The 25,891-nt window shown below is 45.1% G+C and overlaps 1 protein-coding gene across 5 annotated transcripts in view; it reads left to right on the forward strand.

Moving 5' to 3' along the window:
• LAMA3 (laminin subunit alpha 3) overlaps positions 1–25,891 on the forward strand; it is a 242,513-nt gene that overhangs the window by 32,016 nt on the left and 184,606 nt on the right. For all 5 annotated transcript variants that reach the window (XM_060119680.1, XM_060119677.1, XM_060119678.1 and 2 more), the window contains exons 3-4: positions 23,827–23,944; positions 25,222–25,340. In XM_060119680.1, the coding sequence (XP_059975663.1) occupies positions 23,827–23,944; positions 25,222–25,340 (237 nt within the window). The remainder of the gene's footprint in view (positions 1–23,826; positions 23,945–25,221; positions 25,341–25,891) is intronic.

The raw sequence follows: 25,891 nt of genomic DNA on the forward strand, positions 1-25,891 counted from the left end.
GACGTGGGCAGCATGGACATCCTACCTTCTGGGACCTCTGCAGCTCCCTCCAGACCAGAGGGGCCCGGCTTTACGTGCCCCCATCCCGTCCCGAAGTTTCTGCCACTCTTCCTCGCGAGGTCTCCTTGGCATGCAGCCTGCGGATGAGATGCTTCATGCTTGCTCCTTTGTCTCTCTAACTCAACAGCAAGCTCCCGTTCTATTTGCACTCCTCTCTTTAACTCTCAAACCACTAACGGCAATGTCCTGCAGTGTAGGAATTTCCCGATTCAGTACATCCTGCATGACGAGCTCTGTGCCATATACTTTAAGCACCCTGAGCGATGAGATTGCATGTTTACCTTTACAGTTCCTCAACATTGTGGAATAACCGGAATGAACCTTGGGGTCTTTCCCCTGCCTCTCGCAATCACCCTGGCCCAGCAGCCTCTCGCCGTCCCTGCATGGCCTGTTCTAAGCACACGGTGTCCCAGGAGCTCCAGCGAGATGGAGGGGGCTCACCAGGGGCGGGGAGATGCAGCGCCCTCCTTCTGCTTCGGGACCTCTTCCTGCTTCACCACCATCTGGGGTGGCCCAGCAGCACGAATTCAGGCTGGTGTCTCTATCAGAGGATGCAGGTGGGCAGAGCCAGGTGGCAGGTAGCATCAGCGTGAGAGAGCAGAGCCCAGGGCCTGGCTGAGGTCAGGTGGACCACAAGGAAAGCAGAGTCCAGCCTCCTTACTGTGGAGGGAGGCCAGGGCAGGGAGACTGGGTAGAGGGCAGCCATTTTGCAAATTCTTGTGTTTCAGGGCGAGGGTATCTCCCCAGCTCTGCGCGGCCTGGGCAGGGCTGGACCTGGAAGCGTCTGGTGTTTAAGACAGGTGGGTTTGACAAGTTGCCCGGGCTGCCCGGCTTGCCCCCGTTGCTAGGTTGCTGTGGTTTGAACTCCTTTTATTACTCTCCCAGCCAGCCTCCACCTCAGCCCCAGATTCTGCTCTCCTCCCTTCTCTTGTCACTTCCTCCATCCGTGTGTGTCCCCTCCTCTCCCCAAGGCTGCAAAAAACCACCGCCCAATCCAAGGGCACATGAAGATTCGAGAAGCACTGCTTAGACCAGGGCTCCTCAAACCGTCTGTTACAAGGGACCCATTTTTTTTTTAAACATTTCTAAGCTGTCACAGACCAGTACCTTTGTAAAATACAATAAAAAGAAATTCTTAGAAAAATGAATTGAAAAATAAAGCCTAAAGACATACAAAATATAAGCCTCATTTAATAAAATCAGATTCAATAGATGCCAACTTATTCTTTCCAATTGTTATGAAGGTTTCTCAGTGCTCACCCTTGGTTTCTGTCCTTGTTTCACTGTGGATGAGTCACAAGCAGCCCACGGACCACACTCTGAGTAGCGCTGCTCTAGACCATGAACTTCAGCGTTATTGATGCTGGCCCTGAAAAGTCTGCTTCTCCTTTCTGTGACCATGAGTCTCTTCTCTGGCTCAGACTTGGTTACGCAGGTCAAGGTGCGTTTGGTAATTGTCTAAGACTGTAGCCTCGAGTCCCCCTGTGACCGGGATGGTCTCCCTCCCCTCCCTCCAGCCACCCTCCGCCCTGCTCAGTGCCCGAAGCAGCTGACCTTCATGGGCAGAATCTATATTCTCCCTGCCCTTGGGCTTCTGGCAGAGTCTGGCCAGTGGGATGTGCATGCACGTGCTCAGCTCAGAGGGCAGAAGGAGAGTGAGGCTGGGGCGTCTATCCCCCACCGACTGCAGGATCTCAGTGCTTCTGTTGAGGCGCTTGGTTCCTACAGCAACAGCTCTGTGTCAGCTTCCTGTCCTTGCCCTTCAGGTCCAGGGTGGGAACGGCGCTCAGATGCTCTTAGCTGTCACCCCTGCTCACTCCGTTGTAGAAAGCTGCTTTATGAAAGTCTCCTCAAGTACTTCGTTCTAGTAGGTCCTCCGTCTCCCGCTGGGGCTCTGAGTGACACCAGCACTCTGACTTTTGAAGGATGCTTTTTGACTGGTTGAAAGTGACCAAAATCCCCCCAGTTGTCACCTCTGAAAGGGAATTATTGAGGAGGTGACTAACTGTAAATTTTTAGAAAGTACATATAATGTAAGTGTGTGTGTGTGTGTGTGTGTGAGAGAGAGAGAGAGAGAGAGAGAGAGAAAGAGGAAGAGAGGGAGAGGGCTCAGTTGAATTATGACCATGAAATAAGGAACAGTACTGTGTTCCTTCCTATAGAGAATGCCTGGTACACAGAAATAACTCAGTGAATGTATGTTTAATGTATGAATGAATGAGTGTCCAGAGAGTTCCTTACTATATCTGTCCAGTGTACACATGTCCCTCGTACACCAAAAGCCATACATATGCAACAGATTGTAAAATATTTATCCCTTGCAATTTGGAGCATATTGAAGACATAATGAAAAAGTTGGATTTTTGGTCACTTACATTTAGAGTATTCATTGAAACATTTAGAAAAAATAGGTGGCAAGAAGGTCTGTTGCCCTTTTCCTTGTGGTAGATCCACTTATGAGTCTTAGAAAATTCTTCAACATCTGCTTCACAAGATGAAGCAACAGTCATAACACCTTGCTTCACAAGATGAATAATTTAGAATTGAGAACCTTAAGTTCTATGGCAGCTATAATGTGAATTTAATGCTAACATCCTTCCTATGCTGGAAACCGTTCTAAGCACTTTTCAAGTATGAACTCATTTCATCCTCACTACAACCTTGTAGGGTAGGTTCCTATTTCCTAGAAGAGGAAACAGAAGCTCAGGGATGTTATGTAGCCTCCTGACCCTATGACTGATGGTCACAGGTGAGCACTCAGTAGACACAGGGTTGGCACCTGTGCAGTCTGGCTGCAGAGCCGACCTTAGGTGCTGTGGGATGATGTTGCACGTGATGCTCCCGTTCTGTCCCTGCTCCAGTTCTATGAACCTCTATGGCCCCTGGGCTGGGGTGTGTGTGTGTGTTTGGTTAGAACCATGTCCCTCTCTCAGGATGTTGTCCATCACCTTCCAGAGTGTTCCCCTAAGAAGATCCATTTGAGAAGTCCCTTTAGTCCCTGAAATAATTGTGCTTCTTTGGGGGCATTAAAAACAAAACTAGGGCTTCCCTGGTGGCGCAGTGGTTGAGAGTCCGCCTGCCGATGCAGGGGACACGGGTTCGTGCCCCGGTCCGGGAAGATCCCACATGCCGCGGAGCGGCTGGGTCTGTGAGCCATGGCCGCTGAGCCTGCGCGTCCGGAGCCTGTGCTCCGCAACGGGAGAGGCCACGACAGTGAGAGGCCCGCGTACTGCAAAACAAAACAAAACAAAACAAAAACCAAAACTAAACAAAACATATGGACACTGGGATCCTGTTTCCCTATTTATATTGGCTACTAAAAGCAAATTTATGGCTACGCTGTGCAAGTGTATAGAACTTCATGACCCGTATTTTGTGTGCAAACTTCACTGTGGGCTCAAGATTTCATCACTATTGATCATTTTCCTTTCACTTCTTTTGTTTGTTTGTTTTTGCTCTTGGGTAATTTCATATTGCTGTTTTCTGTACATCTTTTAGGATTTAGGGTTCTATATCCCTCCCAACCCTTTTTTCTTAAACAAAATGGGATGTAGATGAAGACAAGCAGTATATTGATGAAACAGTAAAAATATAATCACTGTTTTCATTCCAGTCATACATTTGGTTAACACTTAGAATAAACTGTCAAGACGTATTTTACCTGACTTCATGATTATTCTAAGCCTGAAAGATTTGTATATTCATGTAGAAGCATTTCTTATTTTATAGTGTTAATGATATTTCTGAGTCATTTTGAGAAGTACAGTGAGATCCTATAGAAAACACTCAGACTTTGTAAGCTGGCTAAGGTTCAGTTTTCGATTCTTCTTCTTCTTAAGTGGATTGTCACAGAGAAGCTCAGAGTCAAGCAGAATGACCAAGCATTAAATGCTGTCTGAAGAGCATGCCAGGTTATAATTTTCCTTTTACAATACGTAACTGACAAAGAACCTGCTTTTACTAAGCTATTTCCTTTCAGAACTGATGTGATATGGTCTTTTTCCCTTGAGCAAATATATCCTTTAATTATAAGGCCTCATTAGCTATTGTACTATTTCATTCCCAAATATTTTTTCTTTTGCCCCTAAATGTTTCCAGTGACAGTAGGATAATAATGTGTGTGTTGACAGCTGAGAGAGGGTTCATTTCTAAATATATGGGGATTTATCCTAAGCATGCATATCATGACTCATAACACCTCCTCAAGGCATTCTTTCAAAAGACCCCTTCTCGCCCACATTGTACCTCTTCCTACCATTATTGCTACTGTTGCTAAGAGTTATTGCTTACTTTGGAGAACAGTTGGAGCTTATTTAATAAAACATGTTCTTTGCTGAAATTTCTTGCTCGACATGTTATCCTAGAGAAGATAGATTCGCACAATTAGCTTGTAATTTGGCTACCTGAAATACTTATTTTGTCCCCCAAACTGGTCTGTAATCATAGCATGGAGAAGACATAGTCCATTGCTGGAAAAACTGGGCTAGCTTTCTATGGAGATGGTTTGGCGGCTGTGGGCATGGTGTGATTTCAGGGTGTAGAGCAGCCTGTCCACCCACCCCTGGAATTCCTTTCACCGAGGATAAAGCTGTTCAAAGGCTAATGCTGTTGGGAGACGTAATACATTGACTTAAAACTCACTTGAGACTGGGTTTCCACAGGAGAAAGAACAGCGCTGGCAATGTGCGCCTGATGGAAAAAAGGATATATATTGTGGGCTGGGCCAGTGCCTCTCGACTTGAATGTACATCTGAATCATCTCTTCAAATGACAGGTCTGACTCAGAAGTTGCAGGCGTGCCTCTAGATTCTGCATTTCTGAGATGCTCCCAGTGATGCCTGGCTGCTGGCCTGGGGGCCACACTCTGAGCAGGGAGGGGCCGGAAGGGCTCTCTGCTCATCAGCCGGCCTCCCTGGGGAGTGAAGAGCGGGGCGTAGGCTGAGCCAGAAGCAGGGCGGGCAGTGGAGAAGATGAGGTCCGGGGCGGGGGGCAAAGCCTCCCATCGCCAGTGATAAGAGATACTCTGCTAGGGACACACAGACCTGGAGATTGGGGCAAACGTCCTCACAGCCAGGTAACTCTTTGTGTTCCTCCAGTTGCTGGCTTTCTTGTGCGTGGTACACACAGGGTCAGAAAATCAGGCTGTGCAGCAACTTCTGACTCTGGCAGGACAACCAGGGAGGAATGACTCCTTGAAGAAAGGACCACACTCCTCCTTTGGCCCCGTCTGGCCCCGGGGCTGCCTGCACAGCTAACTGCATACCAGCCTGGGCTTTGGAATCAGACGTGGGTTTGAGTCCTGGCTTTGTCACCAACGCTCTGTGACCATAAACACGTTCCGCGTCTTCTGCAAACTTTAGTTTCTGCGTCTATGAAGTGGAGAGAATATTAGTACCAAAACACTAGGGTTATTGTAAAGGCTACCGAAACACAGAGGCATTAGTACCCGGAACGTCATAAATCCTCAACAAATGCTAGTTTTTCCCTCCCTCCTCCTTACTATTATGGTAATAATTCCACTTGACGACTCCTTCTCACAGGTATCACCTCTCCCTCTTCTCCCTGTGACTACAGCCACCTGCTCCGTTTTCCTGTTTCGTGGCCCTGCATTTCCTCAATCTTGGGGCACTAATCCCAGCAGACAGAGCTTCAGGTTGTGGACTGAGCTGCAGGCCAGTGAGCAAAGCGGAGGAGCCCGGGTTTCTGGCTCGGGGACCGCACTTGCTTGGCCTTGAGCTGTCCTGGGGCCCCACTAACATCAGGTCCCCACGTCACACCTTAGCAACGGGGTCCTCTCCACCTCTCTTCTCCTTCCCCGGCATTTATGACAGGTTCCCTCCGGTATATTCACATAAAATTCTGGGATTTCACGTGCTTCTTGGGGAGTCAAATGCACGAATGCAGAATCAGCGTGCACCCTGAGAAGTGTAACCACCATGGAGTGAGCTACGACCTCTGCTTGGGGAGTGTGGGGAAGATTTCACAAGGCAGCAGCCCTTCCACTGGTCTTTCAAGGATAAAAAGGAGTTCGTTGGGTCAGTACTAGGCCTGGTCATAACGTGACCAACCGTCCCACTTTGCTGGAGTCTAAGGGCTTTGCTGGGATGCAGGATTTCTGTTACTAAAACCAGAACAGTCCCAGGCAAACCAGAATGGCTGGTTACCCTACGAGTTCATTATGATGATCTGTCTGGATCTTGAGAGTCTTATTCTCTTTCATCAGTTATCTGAGAGCATGTAGTCTGTGGCTGGGACCCTGATATCTAATTCTAGAACACGGGGAGACTTCCTGCCTGGAGCGGCACCAGCTCTCAGAGTGGCAACCCTTTTGTCCCTCTCCTGGGTGCTGGGACCTGTCTTGATTACCTGCTTCAACTGGGTCAGTCTGTCTTTAAGTCAGTGCTTCTCAGAGTTGGTCCTTGAATCCCTGTGCTAAGGAGGGGGACCCAAGCTTGGGGCTTAATGCCGTCTTGAAATCCTTAATAACTTTATGTTTGAGTTTGTGTTTGGGAAGTGAAGTCCAGTCCATCACGGAGTGTATGCTGCCTCATGAGCCACCCTGCCTCCCGACAGGTTCTAGGCCACCTGCTCCCCCAAGTCCTGGTGCCTCAATTCCTCCAATCCTCTTCCTCCCTGTCCCCACCCTGCCACCCTTTGGCTGGGGTCTGGGAGCAGGTGCAGGGAAGGTTGGCTGCATGCACACCGTGAGGAGGAGGGGCAGGGCGGTGCTATCTGCATCCCAAGCTAGCAGAACCATGGGCGACTTGACAGGGACGAGCCTCTTGTCCATCCTGCCTCCAGGTACCAAGCTCATCCCAGTGTGGAGGTTCCAGTCCCTTGGGGATCGTCTGTCTGTGTGGATTGGGCGGTGGGCCCATGAGAAGGGGAGGGAAGGGGAGACTGACCTCGCCCTTGACCAGGGCACGGTGCGTCACGTCAACCCAGCAGCGATCGGGAGGGGATCCTGGCGTGTGCACCGCCAGCGGCAGAGTGGGGTCCCTGTGCGGGTCTGCATTCACCCTTGCCCAAGGGAGTGCAACATTAAATAGCAAATAAAAGTCACCATGATAGGTCAAGAGAGGAACTGTGGAAGAAAGGAAAAAGCATATTTTAGTACCTTTAAAAGCACTTTTTTCCTGCCTTTAATCAAGGACCCCTGTGTTTTCATTTTGCTCTGAGCTCTGCAAATTGTACAGCTGGCCTTGTTTCTAGGCCTCACTGCAGACCTACTGAACTGGAATGTCTCGAATTGTAGCCTGGGAATCTTCACTGTGACACACCCCCAGGTGCTTCTAATGCACACTTGAGTCTGAGGGTGCAGTAGTGACATTTTGCCCCTAGTTTGGCCGAATGCCCAGAATTGATCTTGTCTTCTCTCAGCCACTGTCATCCTCTATGGCCAGTGTAGGTAGCCTGGGTGATAAAAGAAAGAACCCAACCCCTTTGAAATCTCAACCTCCACCACCATTAATTCCCGACTTAGCAGGAACGGCAGGGCCAAATTGGCCTGAACCAGGGTCCTCTCAGCATCAGCACCTCTGCGTTCCTGGCTCAGCAGGATTCCCGGTTCTTCTTCTTCTTTTTTTTTTTTTTTTGCCCGGTACGCGGGCCTCTCACTGCTGTGGCCTCTCCCGTCGCGGAGCACAGGCTCCGGACGCGCAGGCTCAGCGGCCACGGCTCACAGGCCCAGCTGCTCCACGGCATGTGGGATCTTCCCGGACCGGGGCACGAACCCGTGTCCCCTGCATCGGCAGGCGGACTCTCAACCACTGCGCCACCAGGGAAGCCCCCCAGTTCTTCTTCCAGGCTCAGGACAGGGCCGCACCTGCCTGTGTCTTTGAAGGAAAGTTTGGGGGCAGGACCGGCCTTGGTGCATGACATACCACATTCCCTTCCTGCCTCAGTGGCGTTCCAGACATACGGACTCCATTGGTTTGTGTCCCTGTGTGAGGAGGACATGGAGCAGGGTCCACCCTCAAGAGACATGTCACACGGACGAGATACAAACAGACGTATAGCTTTGAACCACTGAGATTTTGGTGTTGCCACTGCAACGCAACCAGCCCACTCCAATGGACCGGCCTCCATTCTAATGACTGTGACTCTCTAACCATTTTCAAGTCCTTGACTGTAAAGCAAAAGGCGGGTGCACAGAACTTCCCTCATTGATTTCCTGGAATGGAGGAGAAAAAAGCAAGGATTTCCTTTTAGAAGTCCCTGAACAGAAACTTCGATTCTGATGATGAGATAGCCCCACGTGCCCATCCTCAGGCCTTTGTGCCCTCCCACCTGCACCAGCAGTTTCAAGAAGTGACCAGTTGCAGGCTTGGCTCATGGAAAGGTCTTGCCACCCTGAAAGGAACACCGAGAAAGGAAGGTGCCAGAGGTTACAAGGTCATGGAGCTGTAAGGCAGGAGCAGGATCGAGCCGTCCAAATGGATAGTTTCAAGCTCAGGGTGTTTTCCCAGATTTGGGGTGGATTTATTCCCTGGGGGCCATTAGTGGAATTGCAGTTCAAGTGGAATCAGCTTTCTTTTCTTGCAAGTCTGGCAGTGAAGGGACCCACGTGTCTTAGCCAGTGGGAATGAGGAGAAAAAAACCCCTCTCCATTACTGGCGGCCCAAACCACAAGAAAACAATTGCTTCTAGGGTGCCTGTGCACGCTGGTGTCTGCATTCATAAGGATCACCCCGGTCAGGGCATCTCCCCGCCTCCCGAACAAGAGGCCACTCCTGCTGCCAGCCTGGAACCAGGGCACAAGGTGCTCGTGGCCATTTCGAATGGTTCTTTGGGATTTTTGCCAAGTCACTTGACCAGGACAGGAGGCAATATATATTTTGTGATGACTAAAGGCTGATGTTCCATTTAGGTTTGTATTGTCTTATCTCCTTGGGAAGCAGTTGTTGGAGGATTTTAGAGATGTGGTCCCCACTTGGAGATGAGCGCACAGCATGTTATGAACTGTGCCCCTCTCGTGCTTTATTCTTCTATTTCCCCTATCATCCTCAATTCCCATTCCTGTTCCATGGCCCTTCGCAAGCATCTGTTCTAACATCTTTGCTACTTAATCTGAAATAACACTTGCGCCCTTAAGACACACTCACTTCCACAGGTTAGGTCCTCACACGTGCCGGGCTCTGTGCTGAGTGCTCTCTGGGCATCGGCTCTTTTACCCCTCACACCAGCCCTCTGTGGGACGTGGTCACCGACATTCCTCCTGGGTCATGCTGCCAGCCTCTATCAGGCCCCTCTTCTGGGTGGTGAGTGTGAATCAGGAACTGGTCATGCACGGCTCTGTCCTGTCCCTTGAGAGCAGGTGTCCAGAGGCAGGCACGTGCCCTTCTCTGCTTCTCCTGCCTGAGACACATGGGCCACCGGCCTGGGACATCTCACCTGGCGGTCACCATCAGCAGACGCAACCTGTGTCCTCCAGTATAAGCTTCACCAGAAGTAAAGGCGATATTTTGTCCCCATTGCCCTTCTTCCTTTGTCTTACTGCTCAACTGGTTCTGAGCCAGATAGGGAAGCGGGATGCTTTTTATTGGGCCCTTTCAAACACTCCCACTTTAAGCACTATTATTATTCCTTTTTACACATGAGGGTACCAAGGCATAAAAAGATGAAGGGAATCGCCCAGATTGCACAGCTCAGAACCTGGAGCGAGACATTCTGGCCCCAACACTGGCCATGTTATGTTCATGTTATGAAGGTTCATTGATGGTGTCTGTGTATCTATTTCCTTGCTTCTCACCACTACATGGTTGGTATTTGTATGGTCATTAGTTAGACTGTCTTTCACGTTGATTTTATTTAATAGAATATTGCCTGGGGGAGTCATATATGGGTGTAAATGAGGTGCACCAAAAGTTACACCAGATGTTTAGAACTTAATTTGCATTTTTTTCCCAGAAAAATTTATAAATAAGGAGCTCTAAGCTATGCCTTAAAACCCACTTAGTCCCTAGTGTATTTATAATAGTGTCATATTCCATATTTGCAAGGAGGGTGGTATAAACATTATGGTATAATCCTCCCCCCTCTGTGTAGCTTCTGGGGTATGAGGAGAAAAGGGGCCCCGGATTGGGGAAGAAAGACCAGAGAGTAAGAGAGTGGGGGAGGGGCAGAAGTGGACCCCCAGGAAGTGAGGGGGTTGGGCAGGCCATTGTGTGGCATTGGGATGATGGAACTCTGGGGCTCCACCCATCCTCCAGCTCCAGACTCTCCTTTCCGGAGCCTGGCCGCTCACCCCCATCTACCATCTTCAGACCCAGACCTCACTCCTGGCGAGGTGGCCACATTGCTTTCAGTGGGATGGTTCCTGCTGGCACTTAAGGTGTTTTTCCCACGTCAGTCCCCTTCTCCACCAGTGGGCAGAGCGGGAGTGTGCTGCGCCCCTGCCCACCAGGCGTGCCTGGAGCTGATTGGCCCAGTTCTTCCGTTTAACCCACCTGCGGTGGAGGATCCATCTGGCTGCCCTGCCCACTTCCCTGGCTCGTGTCCCACTTCTCATCCCCTCTGGGGCAGGCTTGAATCCCTGCCCTAGTTCCTAACAGTGTCTTGCCCGGAGGAGCTGGATTTCAGGAAACTGAGGCTCAAAGTTCAGCTCACTCACCCAAGGTCATCTGGTTCCCCACTGATTCCGAGCCAGGCACAGGACTCTCCAGTTCTCCTGATGCCCGTCAGCCCAGCCACACTGCTCTCCGCTGCCCAGACACTGTCCCTCACCCACCCCACTCTGACCCTTCACACCCAGGCCTCCCCATTCGCCCTGCTATGAAGGATGCCTGCTCGGGGTCCTTGCGGGAGCCAGAGCATTAAGTGGGAGCATTTGGGACACAGGAGGGCATCTCATGTCCAGATCCGAGAGTTCAGCTGGGGATGCACCTTTTTATCACAGTGAAAGTGACTTTGAGCATCCTGTTTTTGGCCAAGTAAGTGAAATCCTTAGGGTTTTGGCCGACCACCAGCATCACCCTGATCCAGGCCAAGTGTGGACCGTGACCTGGCCTGGCCTACAGCTACGTGTAGCCAGAGTATTCCTGCTGCAGTTCGTGAGTGGGCAGGATAATCAAGCTCACATCCTGTATTTACAGGCCAAGTGCACTCGAGCCAGGAGTATTTATTTAGTTACTCCTGGGATGGGTGTTTTTGTCTTTTTGTGTGTGTGTGTGTGTTTTGTTTTTGAAATTTATTTTTATCATGGGGTTTAGCTGATTTTCACTGCTGTGTTTATGCCATTTTACACACACTTGATTCACTTACAGAGAGATATCAATAAATAGGTTTTCAGATTCCTACTAGTCAGATATATTCTTCTGGGGTGAAAAGGGGGTGTTGAGTCCAGTTTATTTAGCAAGGAGTAGGTCTTGTCTATTACATATTTGGTTTATGGAATTCTATCTGTGCTAATTTCAAACTCTTGTTTTTTTTGTTTGTTCGTTTTTACATCTTTACTGGAGTATAATTGCTTTGCAATGGTGTGTTAGTTTCTGCTTTATAACAAAGTGAATCAGTTATACATATACATCTGTTCCCATATCCCTTCCCTCTTGCATCTCCCTCCCTCCCACCCTCCCCATCCCACCCCTCCAGGCGGTCACAAAGCACTTAGCTGATCTCCCTGTGCTATGCGGCTGCTTCCCACTAGCTATCTACTTTACGTTTGGTAGCGTATATATGTCCATGACTCTCTCTCGCTTTGTCACAGCTTACCCTTACCCCTCCCCATATCCTCAAGTCCATTCTCTAGTAGGTCTGTGTCTTTATTTCTATCTTACCCTTAGGTTCTTCATGACACTTTTTTCTTAAATTCCATATATATGTGTTAGCATAGTGTCCATCATCGGATGAATGGATAAAGAAGATGTGGCACATATATACAGTGGAATATTACTCAGCCATAAAAAGAAACGAAATTGAGCTATTTGTAATGAGGTGGATAGACCTAGAGTCTGTCATACAGAGTGAAGTAAGTCAGAAAGAGAAAGACAAATACCGTATGGGATGGGTGTTTTAAAGGAAAAGTACAGTGTTCCAAGAAGCATCAAACACAGATATCTCACTGAAGAGGAGGAAAGCTGCATTGAGACCTACAGTTTCCATAGGAATCAGCAGGCTCCAGAGGGCCAGGATGAGGCTTCAATTGGGTCACATTGAGTTGAGGTGGTGGTAAGGTATCTCAAGTGGAGATTAACTAGGCTGTTGGGTCTGAAGTTTATGTGAGAAGTCTGGGCTACAGGTATAAATCGGGAGTCAGTGGTGTAAGATGGAAATAGCGTGGAGTGAGGTGAGAGAAGGCTGAGGACTGAACTCTGGGTGAACTAGAGGAGAGGTGAGGAAGGGGGATACTCCACCGTTTGCTGAAGTGTGGCTGCATCGGGAAGAAGGAGGTAGGTGGACCTAGAGGAGGGTTTGGATGGAAGGAGAGGGATTTTCTTGACTTCGGATGGAAGAGTCAGTTGAAAGCTGATGGCTGGAGGGTATTATGCTTAGTGAGATAAGTCAGACAGAGAAAGACAAATACTATATGTTTTCACTAATAGTTGGAGTCTAAAAAATGAAATGAGTGAATATAATAAAATAGAAACAGATCCACATATACAGAGAATAAACTAGTGGTTACCGTTGGGAAGGGGGTGGGGTAGGGGCAAGGTAGGAAAAGGGGATTAAGAGGTACAAACTACTGGGTATAAAATAAATAACAATCAAAGGTGTAAGGTGCAACATAGGGAATATAGTCAATATTTTATAATAACTTTATAAGGAATATAATCTATAAAAGTACTGAATCATTATGTTGTACACCTGAAACTAATGGAATATTGTAAGTCAACTGTACTTTAACTAAAACATAAATACCTAAGATAAAAGCTGTTGGGAAGGATCCAGGAGAAGGCAGGAGGGGAATGAGATCCAGAGCGCAGAGGGAGGAGGCTCCTGTTCCATTGGTCCAGAGGGAAGGGAGGAGGATGTGCAGATGCAAAAGTGCTCACGGATTGGGGATGGGAAGGCAAGGGGTTCCTTTTCGATAGTTCTAATTGTACTGGTGAAAGAGAAAAAGTCACCTTTGAGGGTGGAAGGAGAGGACGGGGGGTAGTGGGTGAGGATCTAAGGATCGTAGAGAATCAGGTTCAGGAAATGGGCAGAAGCAAAGGAGGCAGCACGGCCAGAATCACAGGTCCCTCTGCGAGGACAGAGCTGTGGCTGAATGCTGGTTGCTGCCGCTGGTGACGACACAGTCAGCCCGGATCCTGGACTCAGTATGTCCCTGCTGGGGTCAACCACTGTCCCCAGAAGCCAGAGGGGGCCGCCATATTTGTTGCTTCTAGAAACAATTCTTCAGTGTCCCTGCCTTTTTGTATCATTTGCTCTAGATGCAAAATCTCGGAAGGAGACATCCAATTCACTGAGCCTGGGTCAGGTACCCGTGCTGCTTTACCTGCCAGGAGAGCTGGAAAAACGGGCATTTTCAGCTTGTAAAGGTGGGGGTGCATTCTGTTCCCAGCAGGATTCATAAGGTGGGAAGGGCATTTGGATCCTCAAAAGTCCAACAGACAAAAGACAAAACCTCCAACAGGCCCCTTTCTCCAGCCTCCCCACCCAGAACTGGCAGTGGTCTTTCTCAGGGTGGAGGTTGATGCCTCTTCAGGTGCATGGTCTCTCTCCTTATTTGGGTTTGTTATTGTGACAACCCACAAAATACCCCAGATGGTGATACCATCCATTTGGAGAACTGCCACGCTAGGGGATTTAGTGTTCAGAAAGTAAGGACAGCTTTTGGCCGAAGGACAAGTTCTAAGACGAATATTTAATCTATAGCCCAGCTGATTTGAAACCACACTTCAGCCTAAACCTTATTCCAAAAAAAAAAAAAAAAAAAAGCTGACTAATAAAAATGAATATGCTGAGTCAATTTAAGTGACCAGCATTATGCTTTACAGATATGCACAGCTATTGTCAAAAAGGTCTCCGAAGTGCCCTGCCATTAATAAGAGCAATGGAAACACAGCCAAAAGGAAAATTTTAGCTTTAGGTAACACTCTGATTTAACCATGGATGCTAAATCTCAGGAAAGATGTCACAGGGAGAAAGGAAGAGATGTGACTAAAATTAGGAAAGGACCATTATGAGGGCAGGTTAGAAATGAGAATACCCTTTAGGGAGAAAGATATTGGCCAAGAGGAGGACTGGAACATTATGAAGGAAGTGGACTCATTTATGAAAAATGCTGATAAATAACATCATTTAGAATCTGATTTAGGGTAAATCATCATTGAGCAATACTTTGCTGAACTTTATCACAGTGTGAGTCACCTGTAGAAATCAACATATTTTTTAGGAGTTGTTGAGTTAAAAAAATTTCGATTAAAGGAGGAATTAGATAACTTGGTTTGCTTGTTACGAAAGTTGAGTTAGTTAAATCTCTTTGCCTTGGAAGAACAAGATTATCATTTCCCTTGTCCTGTATAGTTTGTCAGACAAATTCTTAGGCTGTTGATCAGTTCAGTGAGTGAACTAAATGTCATACCCAATTTTATTATAAGTTAACAACAACAACAAGAAAAAAAGCGTGAATGAGGGAAAGTGAGTTTTATAGGGAGAATCAGGTCCTGGACAAAAAAAATTCCCTGACAGTTGAGTGTAGCTGTAAAGCGTTGGATAAAATATTAGACTTCATTGTGAAATTGAGCTCAGTTCTTGGATTCCAATGGGCTTCAACTTATTTAAAATCACCACCAAATCTATCTGTAAATTGTTAGTTGTGGATAAAATGCTCTTGAGTAACATATGTTCGTTTCAAGCTCTGCCCTTTGAGTCTACTTGGGGAATAATAATGTCCACAAGGACTGAAAACCATGCTATATGTCTTCAATCTCTTTTTTCCTCCAAAGTTAAGAACTCATCAGTCATAGAATACAGATGCAAATGTTTCACCTTGTCCTTGTCTTTTGATCTTTTTCTTGAAATCTTCCATTAAAAAATAGCGGGCTTGTCATTTTCCAAGTTATTGGAGTGATCCAACATTTTAGACTCGATTTTGGTTCAGGATTTTTATTTCTAAGGTTATTGTAGTTTTTTTTTTTTTTTTTTTTTTGTGGTACGCGGGCTTCTCACTGCTGTGGCCTCTCCCGTTGCGGAGCACAGGCTCCGGATGCGCAGGCTCAGCGGCCATGGCGCACGGACCCAGCCGCTCCGCGGCATGTGGGATCCTCCCAAACCGGGGCACGAACCCGTGTCCCCTGCATCGGCAGGCGGACTCTCAACCACTGCGCCACCAGGGAAGCCCTATTGTAGTTATTTTTAATGAGGAAGCGAGATACTTTAATTCTCTTCCCCTTTCCAGTTCCTACCCTAATCCTTGCCTCCTGCTGACTTGAATCTTAATTCATTAAAAAGAACCTAGGGAGATGTGGTGTTGGTATTTAAATTCTGGGCAGGCTGTCATGTGGGATAAATGGTAGAAATCTGTGCTACCCCAAAGGGTAGGTGGGGGAATTATGAGGAAAAATTTTCAGGACAGCGAGGAAGCATGTAGTGGCCAGAACTTAACAACGCAGTGGGTCTCCTTTCCTCTGAAAAGGAGATTCTAGCGTGAAGGTTCTTACCCTGGGTGAGAGATTGACCTGGGACCTCTTGAGTCCCTTCCTGTAAGTTTCTGGAATGAGCAACCTTCCCTCAACGGTGAGCAGGTGCTTTTGGGAAACAGTAAGAGGACCTGAAGGACACAGTGACTTCCCTCCTAAGCACTCTCTTTTCGATGGTGCCAAGTTCTGGGTTTTATAGGACAGGGTGATGATAAACCCAAAAGAAGTGCCCTTGCCAAGCCATTGGCCGATGTGCTCTTTGCACCAGGATTAAAAGGATCCTTTTTCAGGCCAGCTGAGTCATATTTTCATCACTGGCCTTGATCGTTTAATGAGGATTGTACTTCATTTTATAAGAAGTTTTCAAACAAGTTTACTAAAATGGAGTTTAATTCCACTTGACCTGCATATTTCCTTCTCAATTAAAAAGTTTCTATAGGGACTTCCCCGGTGGTGCAGTGGTTAAGACTCTGCGCTCCCAATGCGGGGGGCCCGGGTTCAATCCCTGGTCAGGGAACTAGATCCCACATGCATGCTGCAACTAAGAGTTCGCATGCCACAACTAAGGAGCCAGCCTGCAACTAAGACCCAGTGCAACCAAATAAATAAATAAATATTTTTAAAAGTTTTTATAAAATTAGCTCATTAGATAAGTTTTTCAAATGGGCATCAACCTTAAAGGAACTATAACTTTGATTCTGTATCTTGGGACTTATTTTTCTTAACTCTTATTTGGATTTTTACATGGATAGTAGGAATGTTTGTAATTTAGTTAATAAAAATAAGTGTTTCAAAATGTCTCTCCATGGGTTACTTATTAATGACAAAGGTAGAAAGATAACTTTGTAAAGGGGTAATCTGGTGTACGTCTTCTCAAGCAAGTGATCAAACATAGCATCACTGATAACAGGACAACCTGGCATCCCGTGCTCCCTGGCGTGATGCCATGAGAAGAGTATGTCCCATGGGTAGTAATCCTGCCAAAATGTTTACCCTGAATCAGATGATGAGAAAATAATCAAACACATTCAGATGGGGGAATATTCTGTTATGGAAAGATGCCAATGTCAGGAAAGAAAAATCGTGGGAGGACTGCTCTAGATTAAAGGAGACAAGAGACTTGGCAAGTAAATGCTATATATAATCCTTGATTGCATCCCAGATTGGAAAAATGCAATGGGCGGTATTAAGAGGATCAGGGTAATTCTAATATGTACAGTGTGTTGTGTAAGATTTTTGTATGAATGGTAAAAGTTCCTAGGCATCAAAATGTTGAGTTTATGTAGAAGAAATGTCCATGTTCTTGGGAGGTACATGGTGAAATATTTAGGGTTGAAGCATAATGATGTCTGAAACTTGCTTTCAGAGGTTACAAAAAGGTGTGTGTGTGTTGTGTAGACAGAGAGAGAGAGAGAGAAAGTACGAATGTGGCAAAATGTTAACATTTGGTGAATCTAAGCGAAAAGTGTAGGGATATTCATTGTATTGTTCTTTGAGCTTTCCTATAGGTTTGAAAATTATGCAAAATAAAAAGTTGGAAGAAGCAAATCAGGAAACACTGCATTGTGGAACAGTATGTTTATCAAATTATAAGGCTATGATAATAGATTTATTTCACATTATAACTTAGACTCTTGGAGGAGAGAGTGCTGTTTAGTTGAGTAAGAAGCTAATTTTGGATGTGACTTTAAATACATGTGCACAATATTTTGCAGTTTCACGTGTCCCATTTATTAAATTTCATTGCAATTCAATGACATTTATTAAGCATCTACTCTGAGGAAACAGGAGTGATTGAGACACAAAGATGTCAGTCTAGTGGAAATGACATATGAAAACACGTATATGTCACAGAGCATAGTAAGTGCTCTTTTAGATGGAGGATGTAAGATTTGTATGAAGTGGATATTACTGTCCCTCACCTGTGTACTTAAATATCTTTTTTGATCGTTTTATGTTATTATTTTATGGGCAAGGAAATAAAGTCGCAAAATGCTTCAGTGATAGACTTAGAGTCACATGGCTGGTGGGTAGCAGAGCAAAGATTTGCCACCAGGAGTTGATTCTCCTATGCCATTAGCAGTCCACTGCTGAGCATGGCACCCAACGGTGCTAACTGGTGCCCAGTTCCCAAACTCGGTGGTGACTGCACAACTTTAATATTCATCCATTCACTCATGGTACTTATTGAACAGCTACTACCTGCATCTGGGAAGGCCATGGAATGAGATAGATGCTGGGCTGTAGGAGCTGGAATCTCACAGGCTTCAGCGTGATGAGCATGAGGATCAGAAAGGGCTGGCTTGTCTCACCTGTTCCCCCTGAAGGCTTTTGAAGTCAAAGTGCCTCTTGCTGCACCTTTTATGACTATTACCTGCTTCATTAAAACATTATTTAAAAGACTACTTTGTACCTCCATCTAAATGCTCATCAGCAAAGGTCAAGCCATCTTTAGCTTGTTTCAGAAGCATGTGGAGAGAGGATGCAACTCAATCCTTCTCGGTCACTTTTCCCTCCTTACCTTAACTCCCAAACGTTATTTCTCCGAAAATGCACAACTTGGCCTTTGCTTTTCTGCTTCTAGTGACTCCATCGCCTGGTGCTTTCTTGTTTCCTAAAGGGCCCTCATTTACATCCATGCATCTCAAGTGTCACTCAGGTGTGCTTTGAAGTATGTTGAGTGATCAAAGAGCAAACATAAGTAACCGATAACAGGGCTTTAACAGAAGGAGCCATTTAGAAGGCACAGCATTTAAAATTATCAAGTAGAAGAGAATAAATCCATACCTGTTGGTTTAACACGCGTGACCCCCCTGTGAACCCACTCCGGAGGCCGCCTCTCAGCACCATTTTGAATCTACACATCGAGGGGAGATTGGCTGCAGAGCTGGAGTGCTTGGCAAGTTGCACCACAGTGGTAGGGAGAGAGAAACAGAGTCTGTCAGTGCAGATGGGCTCAGCAAGAATGAAAGGCAGCCTCCCAGTGTCAGGGCACATAATCCTGTGCTGAGGAATCTCAGAATCAAGTTCCTAAGATGAAAGTGGGAGGGAAGCATTTTGGAGTGGAAAGTCCTGTCTGGTAGGTGCTGGAAGATGAGTTGGTGGAACCCCAGAGCTTGTTAAATTAGGTCCAGGTGGCAGGTTTATGTAACATGCAGAGGGGACACACTGTGGCATGCCTCCCCTTGCTGCTAGATGTGGGATTTTTAACTGATGTGCTGCCTTAAAGGGATCACATGTTATCTCAGACAGGATGAAACAAAACAAAGAGAGGTTCCCTCTGAGCTACCAAGGCTATTTCATTTACGGGGATTTGTACTAGCAGAAAGTGCAGCTTTAGAAATCAACACACTCAAATAACCATCGAGGTGTATTATCACATAGCTCTCTGCCTCCAGGCTCCCTGTAATGGACTTTTAGCATATTTGGAAATAATGATGTTTGGAACTTCGTTGACAGTTATTTTCCCCAGGATGAAACAGGTTAAATGTTAAGTACCTATCAGGTTCAGTGGTATATGCTAATGATCAGTGAGTAGAATATACAAAGGTGGTGGACTTTTACACCTGCAAGATGTGGACACATTATTTCACCTCTCGAAGTCACACATTCCTCGTCTGTAAAGTGGGGTTAATAAAATCCCACTTTCATTGTGAGAATGTTTCTGAGGTGCTTGACATAGTACCTAGAACATAGTAACCATTCGGTCACACACTATTAAATAAATAGGGTTTTTAGGGGACATGCTATGATTATAGGATTTTGATGGAAGAGATTAAGAATGTTTTAAATGATTCCTGTATCCAAAAATGTTTCATTTGTATTCTCTCTTACATATGTAAAATCAGTCTTATTTTGATGTGGTCTAAGAGAGATGTGCAGTCTTTAGGGAAATATATTTGTTCTGACTTTCTAAACTGGGAGTTCTTGGATTTCCTATGAATTCCTTCACTATGTAATAATGGTACATGTATTCTGGAAATTATTTCTCCTTCCTTTAGATATTGCTTTATGGTTTTCAGAGTACCTTACAATTCCTAACTAGCTTTTTTTTTTTTAAGCTTCTTTATTGGAGTATAATTGCTTTAAATGTTGTGTTAGTTTCTGCTGTATAACAAAGTGAATCAGCTATACGTATACATATATCCCCATCTCCCCTCCCTCTCACATCTCCCTCCCACCCTCTCTATCCCACCCCTCTAGGTGGTCACAGAGCAACGAGCTGACCTCCCTGTGCTATGCAGCTGCTTCCCACTAGCTATCTATTTTACATTTGGTAGTGTATATATGTCCATGTCACTCTCTCACTTTGTCCCAGCTTACCCTTCCCCCTCCCTGTGTCCTCAAGTCCATTCTCTATGTCTGTGTCTTTATTCCTGTCCTGCCCCTAGGTTCATCAGAACCTTTTTTTTTTTTTTTTTAGATTCCATATATATGTGTTAGCATACGGTATTTGTTTTCCTCTTTCTGACTTCACTCTGTATTACTTCACTCTGTATGACAGACTCTACGTCCATCCACCTCACTACAAATAACTCAATTTCGTTTCCTTTTATGGCTGAGTAATATTCCATTGTATATATGTGCCACATCTTCTTTCTCCATTCATCTGTCGATGGACACTTAGGTTGCTTCCATGTCCTAGCTATTGTAAATAGTGCTGCAATGAACACTGTGGTACATGTCTCTTTTTGAATTATGGTTTTCTCATGGGATATGCCCAGTAGTGTGATTGCTGGGTCATATGGTAGTTCTATTCTTAGTTTTTTAAGGAACCTCCGTACTGTTCTCCATAGTGGCTGTATCAATTTACATTCCCACCAACAGTGCAAGAGGGTTCCCTTTTCTCCACACCCTCTCCAGTATTTATTGTTTGTAGATTTTTTTGATGATGGCCATTCTGACTGATGTGAGGTGATACCTCATTGTGGTTTTGATTTGCATTTCTCTAATGATTAGTGATGTTGAGCATCCTTTCATGTGTTTGTTGGCAATCTGTATATCTTCTTTGGAGAAATGTCTATTTAGGTCTTCTGCCCACTTTTGGATTTGGTTGTTTGGTTTTCTGATATTGAGCTGCGTGACCTGCTTGTATATTTTGGAGATTAATCCTTTGTCAGTTGCTTCATTTGCAAATATTTCCTCCCATTCTGAGGGTTGTCTTTTGGTCTTGTTTATGGTTTCCTTTGCTGTGCAAAAGCTTTTAAGTTTCATTAGGTCCCATTTGTTTATTTTTGGTTTTATTTCCATTCCTCTAGGAGGTGGGTCAAAAAGGATCTTGCTGTGATTTATGTCATAGAGTGTTCTGCCTATGTTTTCCTCTAAGAGTTTTATAGTGTCTGGTCTTACATTTAGATCTTTAATCCATTCTGAGTTTATTTTTGTGTATGGTGTTAGGACGTGTTCTAATTTCATTCTTTTACATGTAGCTGTCCAGTTTTCTCAGTACCACTTACTGAAGAGGCTGTCTTTTCTCCATTGTATATTCTTGCCTCCTTTATCAAAGATAAGGTGACCATATGTACGTGGGTTTATCTCTGGCCTTTCTATCCTGTTCCATTGATCTATATTTCTTTTTTTGTGCCACTACCATACTGTCTTGATTACTGTAGCTTTGTAGTATAATCTGAAGTCAGGGAGCCTGATTCCTCCAGTTCCATTTTTCTTTCTCAAGATTGCTTTGGCTATTCGGGGTCTTTTGTGTTTTCATACAAATTGTGAAATTTTTTGTTCTAGTTCTGTGAAAAATGCCATTGGTAGTTTGATAGGGATGCATTGACTCTGTAGATAGTCTTGGGTAGTACAGTCATTTTTACAATGTTAATTCTTCCAATCCAAGAACATGGTATATCTCTCCATCTGTTTGTATCATCTTTAATTTCTTTCATCAGTGTCTTATAGTTTTCTGCATACAGGTCTTTTGTCTACTTAGGTAAGTTTATTCCTAGGTATTTTATTCTCTTTGTTGCAGTGATAAATGGGAGTGTTTCCTTAATTTCTCTTTCAAATTTTTTGTCATTAGTGTATAGGAATGCAAGAGATTTCTGTACATTAATTTTGTATCCTGCTACTTTACATGAGGTTGGATCATTTTTTTCCAAGGATCGGTAGACAATCTGAGAGCATTAATCTGAACCCAGGGAAGCAGATTTTTCAAGATCAAAGAGCAAGTGTTTGAGACAAAACTGGCTGAACTTAGGGTTTTCAGTAATTGGTGTACAATTCTTCCTTCCACAGTGAAGTAAGCAAAGGGGCTTCTTAGAGCAAAGGATAATCTCTGTGACCAAGATCAGTGGTTCTCGAAGTGCGGTTGAGAACCCATGGGGTTCCCAAGACCTTTCCAGAGGTCCACAAGCTCTTAGGTCCTTTTTCCTATTACAGATCTATGGGAGGCCAGATTTCCTTCAAATACTTCAAACAAAACAACATATTACAACAAACTGAAGAAGTGGCTATGAGAATCCAGCTGTTTTCTATGAAGGCAGACACTGAATGAGATTTTAAAAATGTAAATCAAAGCCACTCTTCTCACTATAATTTTTATGTTTTGGAAAATATAGAATTTTTTCATAAAATATGGTATTTATGTTAACATGTAATGGTTTATTATTTTAAATGAATTAGTAATATGTATTTTAAAAATTTCTCAGCCTTAATTTTTAATGTGGTATTTCTTAATTAATAGACATAGCCCACGTAAAGAAAAGCTTTTGAAAGTCCTCCATAATTTTTAAAAATGTAAAGGTATCTTGAGACTAAAATTTGAGAACCATTGCCCTAGAGATTTTGGCTTCTAGTGTCGAGTTGGGAACATTCACAATCAACTAGTAGCTCTGAGACTTTAAAAAATATATATGGAGGCTTCCCTGGTGGCACAGTGGTTGAGAGTCCGCCTGCCGATGCAGGGGACATGGGTTCGTGCCCCGGTCTGGGAAGATCCCACATGCCATGGGGCGGCTGGGCCCATGAGCCATGGCCGCTGAGCCTGCATGTCCGGAGCCTGTGCTCTGCAACGGGAGAGGCCACAACAGTGAGAGGCCCGCATACTGCAAAAAAAAAAAAAAAAAGTATATATATATATATATATATATATATATATATATATATATATATATATATATGACTCTTACCATACTATTGTATGTGAAAAATATACAGATGAAAATCCCTTATTTTTTTTCCCCTAAGAAATAGAAGGATCCCACAGGGTCTGAGTACTGCCTTTCTAACTAGTTGAGCTCATTGTTCAAATGGCTCTACTGGGCTAGTTAATAAGGTGGCAGAGTCTTCTTGTGAAAGTCACTATGAAATCTCTTCCTTGGGGTTGGGGAGTGGGGGGTGGGGATAATCCCCACTTCTTAACATGTTAGCAGATTTGTTTAACACCCATGTTCATGAACAATGAACTCATACTAGGCACTTTGCTAAGCCTATAGACTCTCAGGGTCCACAAGTCAAGCCAGATATAAGTTTTGAGGGAAGGGGGTGGGAGTGGACTGCAGGGACTCCTGGGGTCCATCATGGAGGCATACTGGGATTCAAGAGTGGGAGGATGAAGAAACTGGACCAAAGCCGTGCTTCATCTCTCCCATACGTTTGCATTGTCCTGGCCGTGGGCAAAGAGTGATGAGGATGAACCAGAAAATCAGTAAGAGGAAGAGAAATCAGGAGAAGAGGGGGTGAGTGGAGATGGCACAGGAGAAGGAGGTGCCACACTCTACCAAGCAGCCGCTCAGGTCTCAGTTCTGCAGCCGTGAGCTCTCCAAGACCTGGAACCAGGGCTGTGTCACTCGCAGGAGACACTCAGGGCTGTACTATCGGCTCTTGCTCCTGGAAGAGCTTAGCCCACGATGATTGTTGTTTGACATCAGACTTCTCTGAATGTACAGACTTGAAGGTGCTGTGTAGGCTGGTTGAAATTCAAGGGTATAATGATTAAGATGTGACAAAGATTAATGTATAGATTCGGTGGAAAGAGAAAAAATGATTATTTTGGTTTTGAACATAAGCTTGAGAGGCTGCATCCAATTAGAGATGTCCAGTAGGCAGTTAGAAATGGGATCTGGATCTTGGGAGAGGTGTGGCTAGATGTGTTGCCTTGGGAACCAGCATCATATAGAGGTGATGGAGGGTGTGGACAGATGTGGTGACTTGAGTAACTGTATGTCCTTTGCTTTATCAGCTTTTCCAGGTGGCCTATATTTTAATTAAATTTGCAAATTCTCCTCGCCCTGATCTTTGGGTCTTGGAAAGATCCGTCGACTTCGGAAGCACCTACTCACCTTGGCAATATTTTGCTCGTAAGTAATCTAGCCTACCATGTTATGAGGGGTTTGAATTATTGGCAGCAGATCAAGACTGGGTTTAAGTAGAAAATTAGTCTCTCAGTGTGGCTAGTCAGGGGCTGGTCAATTTTAACTTTCTAGGTTACCCTTGGAACATCCCTGTTTCTCAAGCGCATTTGCATGAATTCCAAGGATACACATGTATAACTGGGGTTGAAACACCTCTTATGATAATGGTTCTTGCTACTATTTAGGGGGAAGCAGTGTACCTATAACTGGGCCATAGCTTCAGTCCATTTCCTTTTTTAATATATATATATATATTAAAAATTTTATTTATTGTATTTATTTGTTTTTATCTGTGTTGGGTCTTCGTTGCTGCATGTGGGCTTTCTCTAGTTGCTGTGAGTGGGGGCTACTGTTTGTTGCAGTATGTGTGCTTCTCATTGTGGTGGCTTCTATTGTGGAGCACGGGCTCTAAGCGCACGGGCTTCAGTAGTTGTGGCACAAGAGCTCAGTAGTTGTGGCGTATGGGCTTAGTTGCTCCGCGGCACGTGGGATCTTCCTGGACCAGGGATCCAACCCGTGTCCCCTGCATTGGCAGGCGGATTCTTAACCACTGTGCCACCAGGGAAGTCCCTATTTTTAAAAATATTTTATTTATTTATTTATTTATTTGGTTGTGCCAGGTCTTAGTTGCAGCAGGCGGGCTCCTTAGTTGAGGCATGCGGGCTCTTAGTTGTGGCAATTCATGTGGGATCTAGTTCCCTGACCAGGAGCAAACCCGGGCCCCCTGCATTGGGATCATGGAGTCTTAACCACTGCGCCACCAGGGAAGTCCCAGTCCATTTCCTTTTATATAGAGTTAGGAACTAAGCTCCATCTTTATGGATCCTGCCTTTCACATTACTTACCTTGACCTTGTCTTTTTCACTAATGAAGAATGTCTGGGTCTCTGAACCCTGTGACAAATTGAGGTGGACAGGAATTTGGCTTACAAAGGCACTGGGTTTTCCAGGAATGCTCCTTAGAGGGTAAACTTGCCTAATGAGGAGTGAGGATTTAGAGCCATATCTCCAAACATTTCTGTTGAAAGTCACGTGGCCTGAAATGGCTTGGTATTTTCTTTCGTGAATTAAGAATTTCATTCTAAGCTTCTGTCTAAAAATCTTAAATGCTTCTCTGTTCTTCCCCTTTTCATGTATATTCTTAAGTAAACATAAGATTTCTTAAGAGATTTACAGCAAGATGATAATATTTTATTATACAATATTAACATGTTTCCTTCCTAGATTCTAAAGTAGACTGTTTGGAACAGTTTGGACAGGAAGCAAATAGGGCGATCACGCGAGACGATGATGTACTTTGCACTACTTATTATTCCCGGATCGTGCCCTTGGAGAATGGTGAGGTAAGTAGATTTGGGAGGCCTTGAGAGATAAGACTCAGAAATGAACATGAAGATGCCACATTTTTCATAATTGTGAACCTTGCACTTTCAAGGGAATCTAACCTAGATGGAAAGGAATCACATCGAAGACTCCCAGACTGAGTTGGGTTGGAAATCTTTTTTTTTTAATTGAGGTATAATTGACATTGCAAATTCTATGTGAGGTCTAATTTTCCTTGGGAATTCAGGATTCTGGATTCACGGCCCACAGGTCTTGAACTCTTTTTTCTGGTGGACTATTTAGAAAGTGGGTCACTGGTGATTGTGGTGAAGACCCCTCCCACTGCTTCACAAGCACATTGCCTCCCGTAAGAGTGGGGAGAGGAGGGGTTGGTGGCAGAACAAATGCCTGATCCTTTTTGGCAGGATGGGCATCATCTGTAGGGGAGCAAACGATTGCTGTCTCATTGGGGGCATGTGGTCCTTGTGAAGTCAGCCAGGCTGTTGTTAGGGAAGATGAGAAAAGGGAGTGGGGAAGATCAGAGAAGCATCCCACGGAGTGAGTTTCCAAT

This window comes from Mesoplodon densirostris, chromosome 15, assembly GCF_025265405.1.
Source record: "Mesoplodon densirostris isolate mMesDen1 chromosome 15, mMesDen1 primary haplotype, whole genome shotgun sequence".
NCBI classification, from domain to species: domain Eukaryota; kingdom Metazoa; phylum Chordata; class Mammalia; order Artiodactyla; family Ziphiidae; genus Mesoplodon; species Mesoplodon densirostris.